At 43.2% G+C, this 15,323-nt stretch overlaps 2 protein-coding genes across 3 annotated transcripts in view; both read right to left on the bottom strand.

The window, feature by feature from the left end:
- PPP4R3A (protein phosphatase 4 regulatory subunit 3A) overlaps positions 1–8,011 on the bottom strand; it is a 37,919-nt gene extending 29,908 nt beyond the window's left edge. For both annotated transcript variants that reach the window (XM_081089669.1, XM_081089670.1), the window contains exon 1: positions 7,010–8,011. In XM_081089669.1, coding sequence (XP_080945795.1) covers positions 7,010–7,151 — 142 coding nt within the window. In that variant the 5' untranslated portion in view covers positions 7,152–8,011. The remainder of the gene's footprint in view (positions 1–7,009) is intronic.
- Positions 8,012–8,097: 86 nt separating this feature from the next.
- Positions 8,098–15,323, bottom strand: part of CATSPERB (cation channel sperm associated auxiliary subunit beta) — a gene marked incomplete at both ends in the record, with an annotated part of 106,065 nt that continues 98,839 nt past the window's right edge. The window contains one exon of the mRNA XM_081084991.1: positions 8,098–8,297. Within this exon, the coding sequence (XP_080941117.1) occupies positions 8,098–8,297 (200 nt within the window). The remainder of the gene's footprint in view (positions 8,298–15,323) is intronic.

Raw genomic sequence — 15,323 nt, 5'->3', positions numbered from 1 at the left:
TGCACTTGCGGGGTGGGGGGGGAGGTGGGGGGAATGGGGATCCCCTCAACCCAGGCCTGCGCCCTCTCGCAGTCTGGGAGCCCTTAGGGCAGGGGTGGGCAAACTTTTTGACTTGAGGGCCACAATGGGTTCTTAAACTGGACCGGAGGGCCGGAACAAAAGCATGGATGGAGTGTTTGTGTGAACTAATATAAATTCAAAGTAAATATCATTACATAAAAGGGTACGGTCTTTTTTTTTTTTTTTAGTTTTATTCATTTCAAACAGACCGGATCCGGGCCGTAGTTTGCCCATGGCTGCCTTAGGGGATGTCCAATGCTGTGGAGGCAGGAGAGGCTCCCACCACCACCGCTGCGCTCGCCAGCCGTGAGTCCTGCTTCTGGCTGATCAGTGCTCCCCTTATGGGATTGGGCCAAAACTGGCTCTCCGACATCCCCCGAGGGGTCCTGGATTGCAAGAGGGAGCAGGCCAGGCCAAGGGACCCCACTGGTGCACGACCGGGGTGGGGAGAGACACGGGAGGCTGGCCAGCCGGGGAAGGGACTGTGGGAGGACTCCAGGGAGTGTCCAGCCTGTCTAGCTCTCCAATGGGCCAGACCCAAGCAGCAAGCTAACCTACAGGTTGGAGCATCTGCCCCCTGGTGGTCAGTGCACGTCATAGCGACTGGTACACCGGTCAACTGTCTTCCCCCTGGTGGTCAGTGCTCATCATAGTGAGCAGTTGAGCAGCCTTAGCATATCATTAGCATATTATGCTTTGGTTATTTGGTTGTTCTGCCATTCAGTCTATTTGTATATTACCCTTTTATTATATAGGATTACGCTCTGATTAGTTGAACAGCCGACAGGTCAACCAGACACGATATTAGGCTTTTATTATATAGGATTACTAAAAGGTGATTTGAATTTTCTATCCTTATTTTTCTTAGTGTCCGTACTGTGATATTGTAAGAGGCTAACCGAAGAGGAGAATCATCTTTTAAAAAAATTAAGCCAGGCACTAAAGAGATTTGTAAAACTATAAAATAATAACTCTTTTTCATTAAATTTCTTTTTAGAAAAGCTCTTGAAAGTCTTAGTTTTAATTTCTAATATGGTAAATATCAATAGATACAACCTACATAAACAAAAGCTTTGGGGGTCCTCAATTTTAAGTGTATAAAGGTATCCTGAGGAAAAAGTTTTGAGAAGTGCCACAAACAATGTACTGTGTGAATTAAACATACAGTGGAATATTATTCTACTTTTAGATGAGATAGATCTGTGTATCCTGACACTAACAGATGCACCAAATATACTGACAAAAAGGAGGTCTATACAACATTCAGGAAATGGGGGAACAATGGTAGTAGAGGGGAAATGCCACTCAGAACACCACCAAGACAATTATGGGTCAAAGCAGTCATACATTGACAGCAAGAAAAACTCACAATAAAACAAATAGTACACTTTGAGTATAGTTAAAAATGTTTCCTCCCTGCTTCCCGATACCTTGGTTTCTCCTATAAAATGCAATGTGAGAGCTTTTTTCTTTTCTTTTTGTATCCTGTTGCCAAGCCCCAATAAACCTCATCAAAACAAACACCTCCCAGGGTGGGATGAAGGGTAGTTGGTAGTGCAGACCAAATTATCATTCCAAAAAGTTTAAATTAGCCTGGATGCAGCCCACAGATAGCTTGTTTGATTCCTAGTCTAACAAACATATTCATATACGTATGTAAAAATTTTAAAATGAAAAGATTTTACATTATAATAAATCTAGATTTCTTGCTGGGTGCAGGAAAAGACCACAACTATCCAATCAAAGAACCAATACACCCTGGACGTGTGGCTCAGTTGGCTGGAGCATTGTCCTATATACCAAAATGTTTCAGGTTCATATGGTAGGCAACTGATAGAAGTTTCTCTCTCCCTTTCTCTCTCTAAAATCAATAAAAACATACCCTTGGCCCTGACCGGTTTGGCTCAGTGGATAGAGCGTCGGTCTGCGGACTCTAGGGTCCCGGGTTCGATTCCAGTCAAGGGCATGTACCTTGGTTGCAGGCACATACCCAGTGGGGAGTGTGCAGGAGGCAGCTGATCGATGTTTCTCTCTCATTGATGTTTCTAACTCCCCATCCCTCTCCCTTCCTCTGTGTTTATATATATAAATATATATATATATAACAAAAACATGTCCTTGGGTGAGGATTTTTAAAAAAATTCAATACACCAAGACTTATGGTTGGAAAAAATAATACCTCATCATAGGGATGTTGTAATAACTGAACATTTATATTAAAATGCCTATCCTAGTATCTAGTACATAATTAGCACTCTTGTTTTTTTAGGGCATGAAGAGAGTATCATCTCACTGGCATCACTATACTGGTAAATATAGTAGAAAAATTAGTATTGAAAATGATGATCCAGAAACACATTACAAATGAAAGGTTAACAGGCTCATTACACTGCTTAAAAAAAAAAATTCAAGCATATATTTAAGAAACATTACATGAAAATTGTTGCGTTTTAATCTCTGGTATACAGTTTTATTGAGCTAGAAAATTCATTTATTTATAAGTTATTTCCTTTTATTGGAGAACTGAGATACTACAGTCTCTATAGTTTCTGTGGTTCTATTTTTAATATCAACCAATAACCAATCAGATTCAGGCAGTATGGGATTATCTTAGGTCTCGTCCTTACTTTTGATTTGGATAAACACTTAAGGTTATTTCAGAATGAACAGCTCCAGCCTTGTCACTCCTGAGTAAGCAGTTAAACCTCTAGGCCAGTGGTTCTCAACCTTCCTAATGCTGTGACCCTTTAATACAGTTCCTCATGTTGTGGTGACCCCCAATTTCATTGTTACAAATTGAACATAATTAAAGCATAGTGGTTAATCACAAAAACAATACGTAATTATATATGTGTTTTCCGATGGTCTTAGGCGACCCCTGTGAAAGCGTCGTTCGACCCCCCAAAGGGATTGCGACCCGCAGGTTGAGAACCACTGCTCTAGGCTTTTCCAGTATATAGTTCTTATCAATACTCAAAGCTAAGGGCAGGGGCTCAGGTACAATGCTTCATTGGTAAGAAAAACCACCACCAAAAACGAGTTAATGGAAGTCCAAATCTCATCTGGATAGACTAGTGAATGCTTTATACCTATAGCAGGTCTGTGTTCCAAGTCCCTCTCTTCCTGATTTTGTGGTCCACCAAATTACAGGTGATATATAAAAACTGAAATGGGTTAGGAAAAAACATCGGTAGCATAGGCCACACCTATGTCAAGTCTTCACTACACTCCCCATCAACTATATCCAATATAGTTAATGCCCCTCAAAACTTTATCACCTGCAACAGATGATAAATAAGGGTTTGGTTATCTTAAACCTATTAATTTTCTACAATGTAGGTCTACACAAGAAAAAAAGTATTTAAATCAACTTTTCAAATGAACTATTTCTTTGTACTGATACTAAGCTCTTCTTGGTAGCTAATAGCAATGAAAAATGCCGATGCCACCTGGCCGGCGTTCCCAGTGGTTAGAGCAGCCGTGGGCAAACTACGGCCCGTTTGAAATGCATAAAACTAAAATAAAAAAAAAAGACCGTACCCTTTTATGTAATGATGTTTACTTTGAATTTATATTAGTTCACACAAACACTCCATCCATGCTTTTGTTCCGGCCCTCCGGTCCAGTTTAAGAACCCATTGTGGCCCTCGAATCAAAGAGTTTGCCCACCCCTGGGTTAGAGCATCAGCCTGTGCACTGGAGGGTCTCAGGTTCGATTCAGTTGCAAGTCTGATCCCTGCCCTCCCCACCTCCAGGCACATGTGGGAGGCAACCAGTTGATGTGTCTCTGTCACTTAACATATTTCTCTCTTCCTTCCCCCTTCCTTCCACTCACTCTCTCTGAAACCATTGGAAAAATATCCTCACTACTCTGGTGAGAAAAAACAAAAACGAAAAACTGATGCTTTCTCTGTTCATTTCTCTCACCACAGCAGCCAAAACAAGACAGACTCTCCCACCCCAAAGTGTTCTGACCGCCTTTTCTAATTATAGTAGGAGTAGAGGCAACCAAGTTCTACCAGTGGCAGGACAGAACTCCATTTTTACCATTAGTTAGCAGTGCTACCTTGACCAAAACATTTCCCCATGTCTCATTTTCTTCACGCCTCACTGAGAATTTAAATCAACTTTTTATTGATTTACAATGAGAATGTACCCTTTTAAACTCTGAAATAGTCCAGTCAGATAATAGATAAAACTATTCTGAAATGTAAAAAATACTTTATGAAATGAGGTAAATTATCTTATTAAAGAAAAATACATGTTCCTACAATCTCTTGCCAATAGGAACCTATTGAATAAGGATGCAATGCAGAAAATGGGCTCAGTGGCTTGTTGGGACATCTATCCTTTCCAAGGTAAAATGGGCTACAGATTAGCCAAGCCACTCAGCTTCATGGGGAAAGAGCATACTTACCCAGACAGATGTGCCCTGTAATTGGGAGGCCAGAGTATTTCCATTCAGAAATTGCATTCCTGATTTTCAGATGAGTGTCTAAGCTACTCTAACAAGATAAATGACTCATTGTATAGAAAATCGTAAATACTTTCTATTCATCACAATAAAAAGAAACTTCTCAATGATCTTAAATGGAGAATGAGGAAAGCACACAATAACCGATAACCCCAACTAGCAGTCAATACAAAAACTCCCATGTGTGGCTTGTAGATAGATAAAATCTTCAGGCTAAATTTTTTTTTCATTTTCTTTGAGATAAGTCTGAATCTAAGCATAAAGCAGCAAATGCAAGTAGACAATATGGGAATTTAAGACTGAACAATTAATGATAGTAAAATAATTGATACTAGTTTTAAGTCATAGACTAGGTATCTCAATCAAACTCAGTCTGAACACTGACCTTGCTTCTTAACTAAGTTGTTAAGAAACCTCTCTAAACCTCAGTTTCCCTATCTGTAAAATACAGCTAATAATAGGTCCTATACCAGAGGATACCAATAAAGAGTCTTTGGCACATAGTAGGCACTCAAAAAAAAATTGGTTATTCCTATTTGCAATTTTCCTGTTAGAAAAAAACCACGACTACTCATCAAATTAAAGATTATTTACAACAATATTTCACAAGTATTTACAATTTTCTAAACCCACTCTTTGGATTTAGTTTTCTTTACAATGTAAATTTAACAAGTGTACATCAGTTAATTTTTCTCTAATAGGGAAAGAGATGAAATAAGTTAAGTCCATTGTTTCAGCGATTCAACCAGCCTTATTGCTGGATCCCAAACCTTCCAAAGGGAGGGAGGAGGTTTGGGGCTATTTCTAAAGTAGTGAAAATAAAAATGAGGGGGAAAGGAGGGATTCCCGTATTATTATGTTAAAAGAGTATGATTCCCCATACATAGAAGACGTTTATGACTTTGAGATTTAATGCTTAAAAACAGTTTAAAGACTTTTAGTCCAACTAAATACATGATGTGAAATAGGATTTTGTCTCACATTATAGGATTTCAGAATCTTAATGGCAAATCTACTCATGCTTTCATCTCAAAAGTTAACTGAACCTACAAACAAAGCCCAAGCCTTCCAATTTACTATGTAAAAATTTTCCCAAGCATCCCAAAATGTAGAGGTTAAAAGTCATCATACACTAACACTTGACATTCAAACTTATATTTTAACAGTCCTCAGAAAAAAATATACCCAATGCATTCAAAATCCTTTAAAATGTCACCAAAAGGAAATAATTTCTCTCCAGTTTTAAGTTATTTTTGGTAGCCATATTAAGCTAGCTAACCTGTTGGCAATATACTCCAAATTACCATTCTTCCATTCAAATTGAAAATCAATGTTCCTAGAATCCTCAATTACACAAGGGTGAGTCTTTGTTTTTTATGTAAGTGGAATTCTGGGTAGAGTCCAATTAAAAGTCTCGCACCTGAAACTTGTATAATTTTGTTAATAGTGTCACCCCAGCAAATTCAATAACAAGGAAAAAAAATTTAAAAAGCAATTTGAAAACAGTTTTACCTGACACGAACATTGTCTTTAAGTGAAATTCACCGTAGGTCACCGAGGGAATTGGCAATCACAAAAGAAAGTCTTTATAAAAAGGCGAAACCTTTATTTATTTATTTTTAACAACCTGGTTCTTTGAACCTTGAGGGCTGTTTCCAAATATTCGAAGCCTAGGGCAGATTCGAACGGTTTTAAAGATGATCTGCCAACTTTCCCCCACCTGTTAACGGAACCAAATAACCAATATACCTTTAAGCAATCAAAACAGCTGGCACCGAACGAGTCCGAACTCGCACGCCCTTTACACAGGGAACCCACACAGGGAACCCACCCACGGGAACCCACACTCGGGGTTCCGCACACGGGAACCCACACTCGGGGTTCCGCACTGCTGCCGGAAAGGAAAACCAACAGTGCGGAATCCGACCCCACTTTCTCTCGGCAAAGGAGCATGTTTCCCCTACGGTGTGTAGAGGGGCCTGAACGTGGATCCAGTGTAGCCAGCCTGCAACAGGATCAGAAAGAGGCAGCAGAAGTGCTCAAAAAGGAAAGAAAAAAAAAAGCGGAGCGAAGAGTCCTCCAAAGAGGGAAACGGCGGAGACCTCCCCAGCTCCGACTCCGAACGGGGTTGCGGGCCGGCTTCGCAGGCGGGTGCGCGGCGGCGGCAGGTCGGATGGATCGGGGCCTTTCTCAAGGTCACTGTCGCGCACAAGAACCGCCCGGCCCGGACTCCCGGTCCGGCTCCGACCTCCCCTTCCCCTCACTCCCAGGCGGCGCGGCACAGCCCGAACCCGCCGGGCCCCGCTCGTACCCGCAGGTGCCGCCGGGCGCTGGGAGCAGGAACGTTTCCACCGCTCGCCGAGCAGCGCCGGGGCCGGGGGACCGGCGGGCGCCCCCTCCGTCCTCGTAGGAAGCGGGCCCCCGGCCCAAAGGGGCCCCGGGAGGCGGGTCCCGCCGCGCAGGGGCGTCACTCACCGTCGCTCTCGGCCCGGACGAGCAGGGACATGCCCTTCAGCCGCTCCACGTAGCCGGACGACACGTGCCCGGTGCCCCGGTCGTCCCACTGCCGGTCCTCGTTGAGCGTGTAAACCTTCACCCGCCGCCTGGTGTCGGTCATCGTGCCGCCCAGGGGCCGGGGCAGAGGCCCCGCCGGAGTCGCCCAGGAAGCGGGGCCGGGAAGGGGGCAGCCGAGGCGCAAAGACGCCGCAAGCGGAGGGCTCCCCGGCTTCACTGCCGCCACAGGCCGCCGCGGGGCCGCGCAGCCGCCGGCATGGCCCGCTCGCGGGCAGAGCTGTGGGCCCCCGCCTTTCCTCGCCTCCGGGGCCTCGGCGCTATTGTCCAGCCCCGGCCAGCCCGGCCGTCCCGAGGGGGGCGCGCAGCTCTTCGCAGCCTCCCGCCCGGCCGCGGTGCCAACTCGGGGCGCCGGTCACTGCCCTGCTCCCGCTTCCACCATGTCGTCCGCGAAGCCGCTTCCCGCGCCGCCGCCGCCGCCTCCTCAGGCGGCCGCCGCCATGTTTTCCTTCCTTATACCTGGCCCTGCCACCGCAGCCGGCGGCTCCGCTCCGCTCTCCTGCTTCGAGTGTCCCACGCCGACAGGCGCCTGCCCCTGCCGCAGCTGCTTCCCCTGCGCGGGAGACGCCGACAGCCCCCAGGAGCCGAGCGCCCCAGGCTACTGGAAACCTCTTTCCTCCGCCGCTGCCACCGCCTCTTCCGTCTTCCTCACGGAGCCAAAGCCGCCGCCATCTTGGTTCGCCCCTCAATAGCGGCGCGCGGGGCCACCCAGGCAGCAGCTGCAGGGGCGGCCCGCTGACCCCACCATTTAAAGAGACAGGAGCGAGGCCGGGAGCCTCGCTGCCTCGAAGGCCTCGGACGGAGGCGGGAGGCGGGCGCCGAGGGGCGGAGGTGGCGGGAGCACAGGGTGCGGAGGAGGGGGAACGCTGGTCGCGCCGGTGACGGCCGGGCTCCCTCGCGCTCCCTGCACGCACCGTCGTGCGAGCGCGGGGCGGCGTGTACGTGCGTGCGTGCGTCGATCCGTCTGCGTGCGTCGCGCCCTGTGTTCGTCATCAGCCGGGCTCGGGGATTCGGCGGGGTGGGGGACCCGCCTCCTGCCGGGCGGTGGTGCTCGTGTTCTGGGCCCTCCGCGAGCTCGGTTGTCGGGGACTCCGAGGCGGCCCGCGGTGCAGCCCGCGGTACTCGGCCTGAGGCCGTACGGCGGCGCGCCCGCTTCTACGACTGTCTTTTCCCGGCCGCCTCTGGGGCTGGGCTGGGGACCCGGAGCCTCTCGAACTGCAGGCCGTTCTCCTTTGGGAATAAATTGAAAACCTTCTGGGAAAGGCCACAGGTTTGGGCAGAGGACAGCCGATGGCTTTGGGAGCTGGGTGGGGCACTCGCTGGTGTTGCGAGTGTAGAAACTGGGGACATTTTCTCGGCCTCGGACCAAGTCCAGAAAGTGACTAGTCGTACCCTGGCCGGTGTGTTCAGTGGTTAGAGCGCGTGGGCCCACGGACGGAAGGGTCGCGTGTTCGGTTCCGGTCGAGGGCCCGTACCTGAGTGCAGGGGAGGCAGTCAATGGACGTGTCTCACATCCATGTCTGTCTGTCTGTCTCCTCTAGTCCCTCCTTCCCCGTCTACTCAAAAAATCACTGGGAAGGATATCCTGCGCGAGGATTAAAAACCAGAAAGTGACTAGTCGGAAACCTCACCTTGCAATTCAGCTGCTACCTCCATTTCATTATCCTTTATCAGCACAGTTATTTCCTAGCTGTCCATGTTGCAAAAAGAACTTGAGGGACATAAGAATAAAACGTGATCCTGAAGAGTCAGGATAAGTAATTCTCATAGTTACAGGTTAAGCACGGTTAATCTTCATAAGAAATAGCATTCTGATTATTCCTTTCCTGCAAGTAATAGTCACCATGTGAGGGGCTTTTTCCATTTGCCAGGCTGTCTAGATGACGGGTGTACACTAGAAATAAGATGCGAGCCGTGTATGTAATTTTAAATTTATGGTAGCCACTTTGTAAAAGGATAAAGAAACTGCTGGCATTTATTTTAATAATTATTTTCTTGCGTGCAAGCTCTTAAAAATATTAATAAATAAATAATGAGACATTTTACATTTCTTTTTTTGTACTAAGTTTAAAATGCAATGTGTTCATTACCCTTGGTGTAAGTTTCTATTTGGATGCTAACTTTTCATTGGAAATGCCTGATCTGTATTTAGATTTAATTAAATTTACCATCAAAAAACATTCACATGCTCGTTATATCTTTTTTTATTTTATTTTATTTTATTTCTTAAAGTATTACAAAGAGTATTACACATGTCTCCTTTTTTTCCCCCTTGACGTTCCCCCGGCTTCCCCCACCCCCCAGTGTCTTGTGTCCATTAGTTATTCTCATAAGCATGCATATAAGTCTTTTGGTTGATCTCCTACTCCCCCCAACCCTCCCCAGGGTTCCCACTGTAGTTTGACATTCTGCTCAATGCTGCTCTGCCTCTGTATCCATTTTTGTTCATCAGTCTATAATGGTCCTTATTATCCATAAATGAGTGAGTTCATGTGGTATTTTTCTCAGTTTCCCGGGGCCATCTCCGTCTCACAGGGGCCATCTCAGCCTCACGGGGGCCGTTTCAACCTCACTGGGGCCGTCTCTACCGCACCAGGGCCGTCTCAGCCTCACATGGGCCGTCTCACATGCTCATTATTTCAAACATACTTAAAATGTTTCCAAAACGGAATCAACTACAGTACCAATTTTTTAATTTAAAATTTAATTAAAACTAAGTGTAGTTTAGAATTCAGTTCCTCTGGCCGCATTTCAAGTGCTCAGTAGCCACATGTGGCTATGTCTACCCTTAGGGCAGGTTCAGGTGGTGAACACTAACAGGAATTTCACATCAAACTTGCAGCTTAGTTTGAGTTCTAACCATCTATTCAGAAGGAGGCCTGAGCTCTTCCTCCCCCAGCGTGTCAAATACAAAGAAGGGCAGCTTGAGAGTTCCCTCATTTACAAACAACATGAAAATTAGACAGAGATCCTGAAGAGATTGAAGAGGAAGAGCAGGCGGCTGCTGAAAAGGCTGTGAGGCTGTGACCGAGGAGGAGCTTCAGGGTGAATGGGCCACTCCCGCTCCTGCGTTGGCTGCTGCCCAGCCTGAGGGCACAGGCAGGTCTGAGGGGCCAGGTGCCCTCAGTGCCCGTTCAGCAGTTTCCTACCGGAGACTGGAGCGCTCAGCCTGCCAGGAAGACTGGTCTGCGGCCCCCACTGCTCAGGCCACTGAACGGGTAAGAACAACCAGAGTGGTCCTGAGCTGTTCTTCCACAAACTCGGAACGGAAAGAAGGTGGATGGAAAATAACGTTTATTTTTAAAAATCCTGGAAAGTTATAAAAAACAAAGTAATTGTTTTTTGTTATAAAAAGTAAAATGCAATCATTTCAAGCATCAAGACATGGCAATAATTTTGTCCGCTTTGACACAGAAAGACATTGTTAAATGTACTCACGTTATTGCTTATTTGATCCCCAAACCAAACCTGAAATAATTTGTGGAAAAATCATGTTTTCTTATAATGTACTTTTAAAGTGAATTGAATATCAGGGATTATTTGTTGAATAAAAAAATATTTAAAATTATATATGTTATAAGAAATATTAATTATGAAAGTACTTGTATGCATGTACAGGAGCATACCCCGTGGACACAGACAGTAAGGGGGTGAAGGCATGTGCTGGGGGTGGGAACGGCTGGGGAGAGGTCAATGGGGGAAAAGGGAGACATATGTAATACTCAATAAAGAATTTAAATTAAAAAAAAATATTATGTTTAAATGAACTGTTTAATATGATCTTAAAAAAACAATTGAGTTGTATTAGGGTCCTATTAGAGAGACAACCAGTAGAATATATTTGTACAGAGAAAGATTTCGAGGAATTGCTTATATAATAGTAGGGTTCGGCTAAGCAAATCTGAAATACATAGGGCAGGTCTGCAGCAGACTGAGAACTTGGGCAGGAGCTGACACTGCTAAAAACAGAAGTTTAAGCAAAAATTTCAAGGACACATATGTAAAACACGGAGAGACATTTAAAAGTCTAATATTATAAAATATACAGTCCCTGTGAGGTTGGTTTAATAGATCTGATCAATATTTCCCAAGTGAAATGTGTCAGAAGTTTGAAATCTAGACTGTACTCAAAATTTATTTCAAACAGTCATGGTATCTACTTAAGGAACGAGTTCTATAAAACCTAAGGAGCATATCAGAAGAAAGTTTCTTAAAACACAAAACTAAATCCCATCTATGTCATTCTTAAAAATGTTCTACATCCTACATCCTAAGAAATGGCTCTTGTAAATGGGATGAAAAGATGTTTTGGTCAGTGAGAATAGTTATGCGTGTATTTAACTACCTGTATTACACCAACCAGATGCTGGTTATGGGTATAATTATCTAATTCCTTTCCTTGAGCTGCAGTAACAAATTACCACAAACTGCCTGGCTTAGAGCAACAGAAGTCCACTTCTTACAGTTCCGGAGGCCAGAAGTCAGAAATCGAGGTGTCAGCTGAGTGTCACTCCCTCCAGAGGCTCCAGGGGAGAGAATCTGTTCCTGGCCTTTTCTAGCTTCTAGTGGATGCAGGTGTTCTTGGCTTGTGGCTGCATCACTCCAGTCTCTGCTGTCATGTTCACATTGCTTCCTCCTCGTCTGTGTGTCTCTCAAACCTGCCTCTGCCTTTCTTTTATAAGTACAATTGTGATGGCTTCTAAGGCTCATTCAAATAATCCAGAACAGCCTCCCCATCTCAAAATCACTAACTTAAAGGCCTTCCCCCTTCCCCTCAATAAGATAACATTCCGAGGTTCCAGGAAGTAGGACATGGATCTGTGTTTTTAAGGGCCACCACTGACCTCACTACAGGTGATATGATGCAAAATAAAATTAAATATAGCTACTCTTAGGATAATATCTTAAGATGATTAAGAGTCATTAGGAAGCCAATTTGAATATTAGCATTGTTTTCTGTCTAGTTAAGTTGAAAGTCTTAAGCAGTCTTTCTCTAGGTCCTTGCTGGGTAGCTCAGTTGGTTAGAGTGTTGTCCCATTATACCAAGGTTGTGGGTTGATCCCCAGTCAGGGTGCATTCAAGAAGCAACTAATGAAAGCATAAATAAGTAGAACAACAAATCCATCTCTCTCTCTCTCTCTCTCTCTCTCTCTCTCTCTCCCTCCCTCCCTCCCTCCCTCTCTCTTCCCCCCTTCCTCCCTTCCTTCCTCTTCTCTCTCTAAAATCAATAAATAGAATTTTTAAAAGTCTATATATTAATAGTCATAAAGGGTTTTAAGTATCTCAAAGAAAAGGAACTAAATTAGAGTAGCCTAATATTTACATTACTAATGTAATTGAATCAGTTTACTTACATTTATTACCAGCAGTGTTTTGATCATATTGAAGCCATTAGTCTCAGTGTACAACCCTATTCCAGTCCCTTAAAGGAACAGGATGTCTGGAAACAAAATGCAAGGTTTCAATATAACTACAGATGCTTTTCAAGTTCAAAACAATTGTTTATATAAAACATGCAGGTGAGAACATGCAACCAAGACAAGTACTAGTAATGCTGAATTCTGAAAAAATATCATAATCGAACTACATTTAATGCCAACTAAGGAAGAGAAAGTTCAATATAAAATACTTGACTGTAAGGATATCTTTATGACTCTTTATAATGAAAAAGGAAAATTATTCTTTTTTTTGGAAAAAGAATATTGAGTTCTAAACATTAGCAAATCATAAGGTCAAATAGAATATTGACTTACCAGAAATTGAATGTTAAACATTAATTAATTGCTAATATTACATAGAATCCGGTTTATAATCACCATTTTATAAATTACTTGTTAAGTACTGCCAATATGTCATTTCGTAGTGTAAATTATGTGTCATAGTAATACGCAATTACTGATCCACTGGTAGCCCTAAATGAAAAGCCCGATAAACACATAGTGAACAAATGTGTTCAGAAGTTGCCATTCTTTTTAGTAGCCTACGAATGATAAAAACTTATGTTCTGCAGCTATTTGAATACTCAAAAATGTTGATATTTAATTTAAAATTTTACAGTTAATTTACTTAAGAAAAAAAACTCCCTGGAAAGATTCTTTGGAAATACTGTAACTTCTGAAGAGGAATGTAATTTATATGTAAGATTCTTTCTAAGGTTTACACACTTCACATTCTCTGGGGATATGATGCTTCAAAGGCTAAAGGGGTTTTCACAATTTCATATCCTGTAAGTCTTCCGTGAAAACATGACTGGAGCTTTATTTGTTACAGTTTTCAACAATTAGCCTAACAATATCTAAGAAGCACTCTTTAAAAAAAATTTTTTTTTATTGATTTCAGAGAGGAAAGGAGAGGGAGAGAGAGAGAGAAACATCAGTGATGAGAGAGAATCATGGATCGGCTGCCTCCTGCACGCCCCCTACTGGGGATCGAGCCCGAAACCCAGGCATGTGCCCTTGACCGGAATTGAACCTCGGACTCTTCAGTCCCCAGGCCAACGCTCTATCCACTGAACCAAACCAGCTAGGGCTAGGAAGCACTCTTAATAAAAACATGATCAGACAAGAAAAAGCTAAAGGAACTCAGCACCTCCAAGCCAGTATTACAAGAAATGTTAAAAGGCCTTCTTTAAGAAGATGAAGAAGGGGGAAAAAAATGACTAAAATGGCATTAACTACATCAGTATTAATAACTACTTTACATGTAAGTGGATGAAATGCTCCAATCAAGACATAGAGTGGCTATATGGATAAGAACACAAGACCCATACCTATGCCGCCTACCTGAGACCCACTTCAGATCAAGACACACAGACTGAAAGTAAAGGGATAGAAAAAGACATTTTATGCAAATGGAAATAAAAAAAAAGCTGGGGTAGCAATACTTCTATCGGACAAAATTGACTTTAAAACAAGGGTTATAACAAGAGAGGAAGAAGGATTCATTGATTTCACTTCTGGGTGTTTTTTCATAAGAAACCCAAAACATGAATTCAAAAAGACATATGCATCTCTATGTTTATTGCAGCATTATTTACAATAGTTGAGATATGGAAGCAACCTAAGTACCTATTGATAGAAGAATGCATGAAGAAGTGGTGCATATATACAATGGACTATTACTCAGACATAAAAAAGAATAAAACCCTGCCATTTGCAAAAGCATGGATGGACAAATGAAATAAGTCAGACACAGAAAAACAAATGCCATGGGATTTCACTTATATGTGGAATCTAAAAACAAACCACCACCACAACAAAACACAACCAAACAAACACCAAGAAACAATTGACATGATCAGGGCTGCTCTAGGTCAGATTATAAAGTGTCCAAGTTATTCTTTATACTTTTTCATTCTCCCACCTTCCCTCAGTGCCCCTTAAACCATGACTGCTATATCCTCCTTTTACAACCAGGTACCAAAAAGAGTGATTACATGTGCACTATGTCTTCCGTCCAAAAATAAACAAGGCTGCATGGAATTTGGGCATGTTATCTCTGAAATGTGACCAATGATTGCTCTCAGGAGAACGGGATATCCATTCAGAATACACTGAGGACCGTCCTGTATTATGGATCGCCAGTGACTCAAATATCAGTGTTCATTCTCAGGACTTTTTATGAAAGCACTTAGTCAAAATGTATACATACTGAAATTGAGAGAGAGAGAGAGAGAGAGAGAGAGAGAGAGAGAGAGAGAGAGAGAGAGAAGCAGTTGCAATGTTATAGTAATTTTCAAAGGATTTCAATATTTCAATATTTGAGCGTGTCACATCTAGTGGCTCCCTATACTGCTTTCTGTTGCATTTCCTATCTGTGCCAGAAGGTGGAGATATTCCTCACTGGAATGATCATCCCCCAATACTCCTTGCTAGTTCCTGACCCAGGACGTGCAACATTCTCTTTGAATTCAGGAGTCAGCTTTTTGAAAATTCATAATGGCATTCACTTCTTGAGTTTTAAAACATTAAACAATAGGAAAAAAAAGTTGGGTGGTGGGCACACAATGCAATATGCAGATGATATATCATAGAATTGTACACTTGAAACCTATGTAATTTTATTAACCAAGGTCACCCCAATGAGCTTCATTAAAAAGAAAAAAAAAAACATTAAAAGAGTGTTGGCTCATTCGATAAACGACATGTGAGAATGCCTGGCGGAGAGCTGTATTTTAAACAGATTTGAAGTTGAGAATACCTTTATGTTTCTAAATGAG

The sequence above is a fragment of the Myotis nattereri genome, assembly GCF_964212035.1.
Source record: "Myotis nattereri genome assembly, chromosome: 1".
NCBI classification, from domain to species: Eukaryota; Metazoa; Chordata; class Mammalia; order Chiroptera; family Vespertilionidae; genus Myotis; species Myotis nattereri.
Note: the sequence above shows the minus strand (reverse complement) of the source record. Positions and strands in the feature narration are given on the sequence as shown.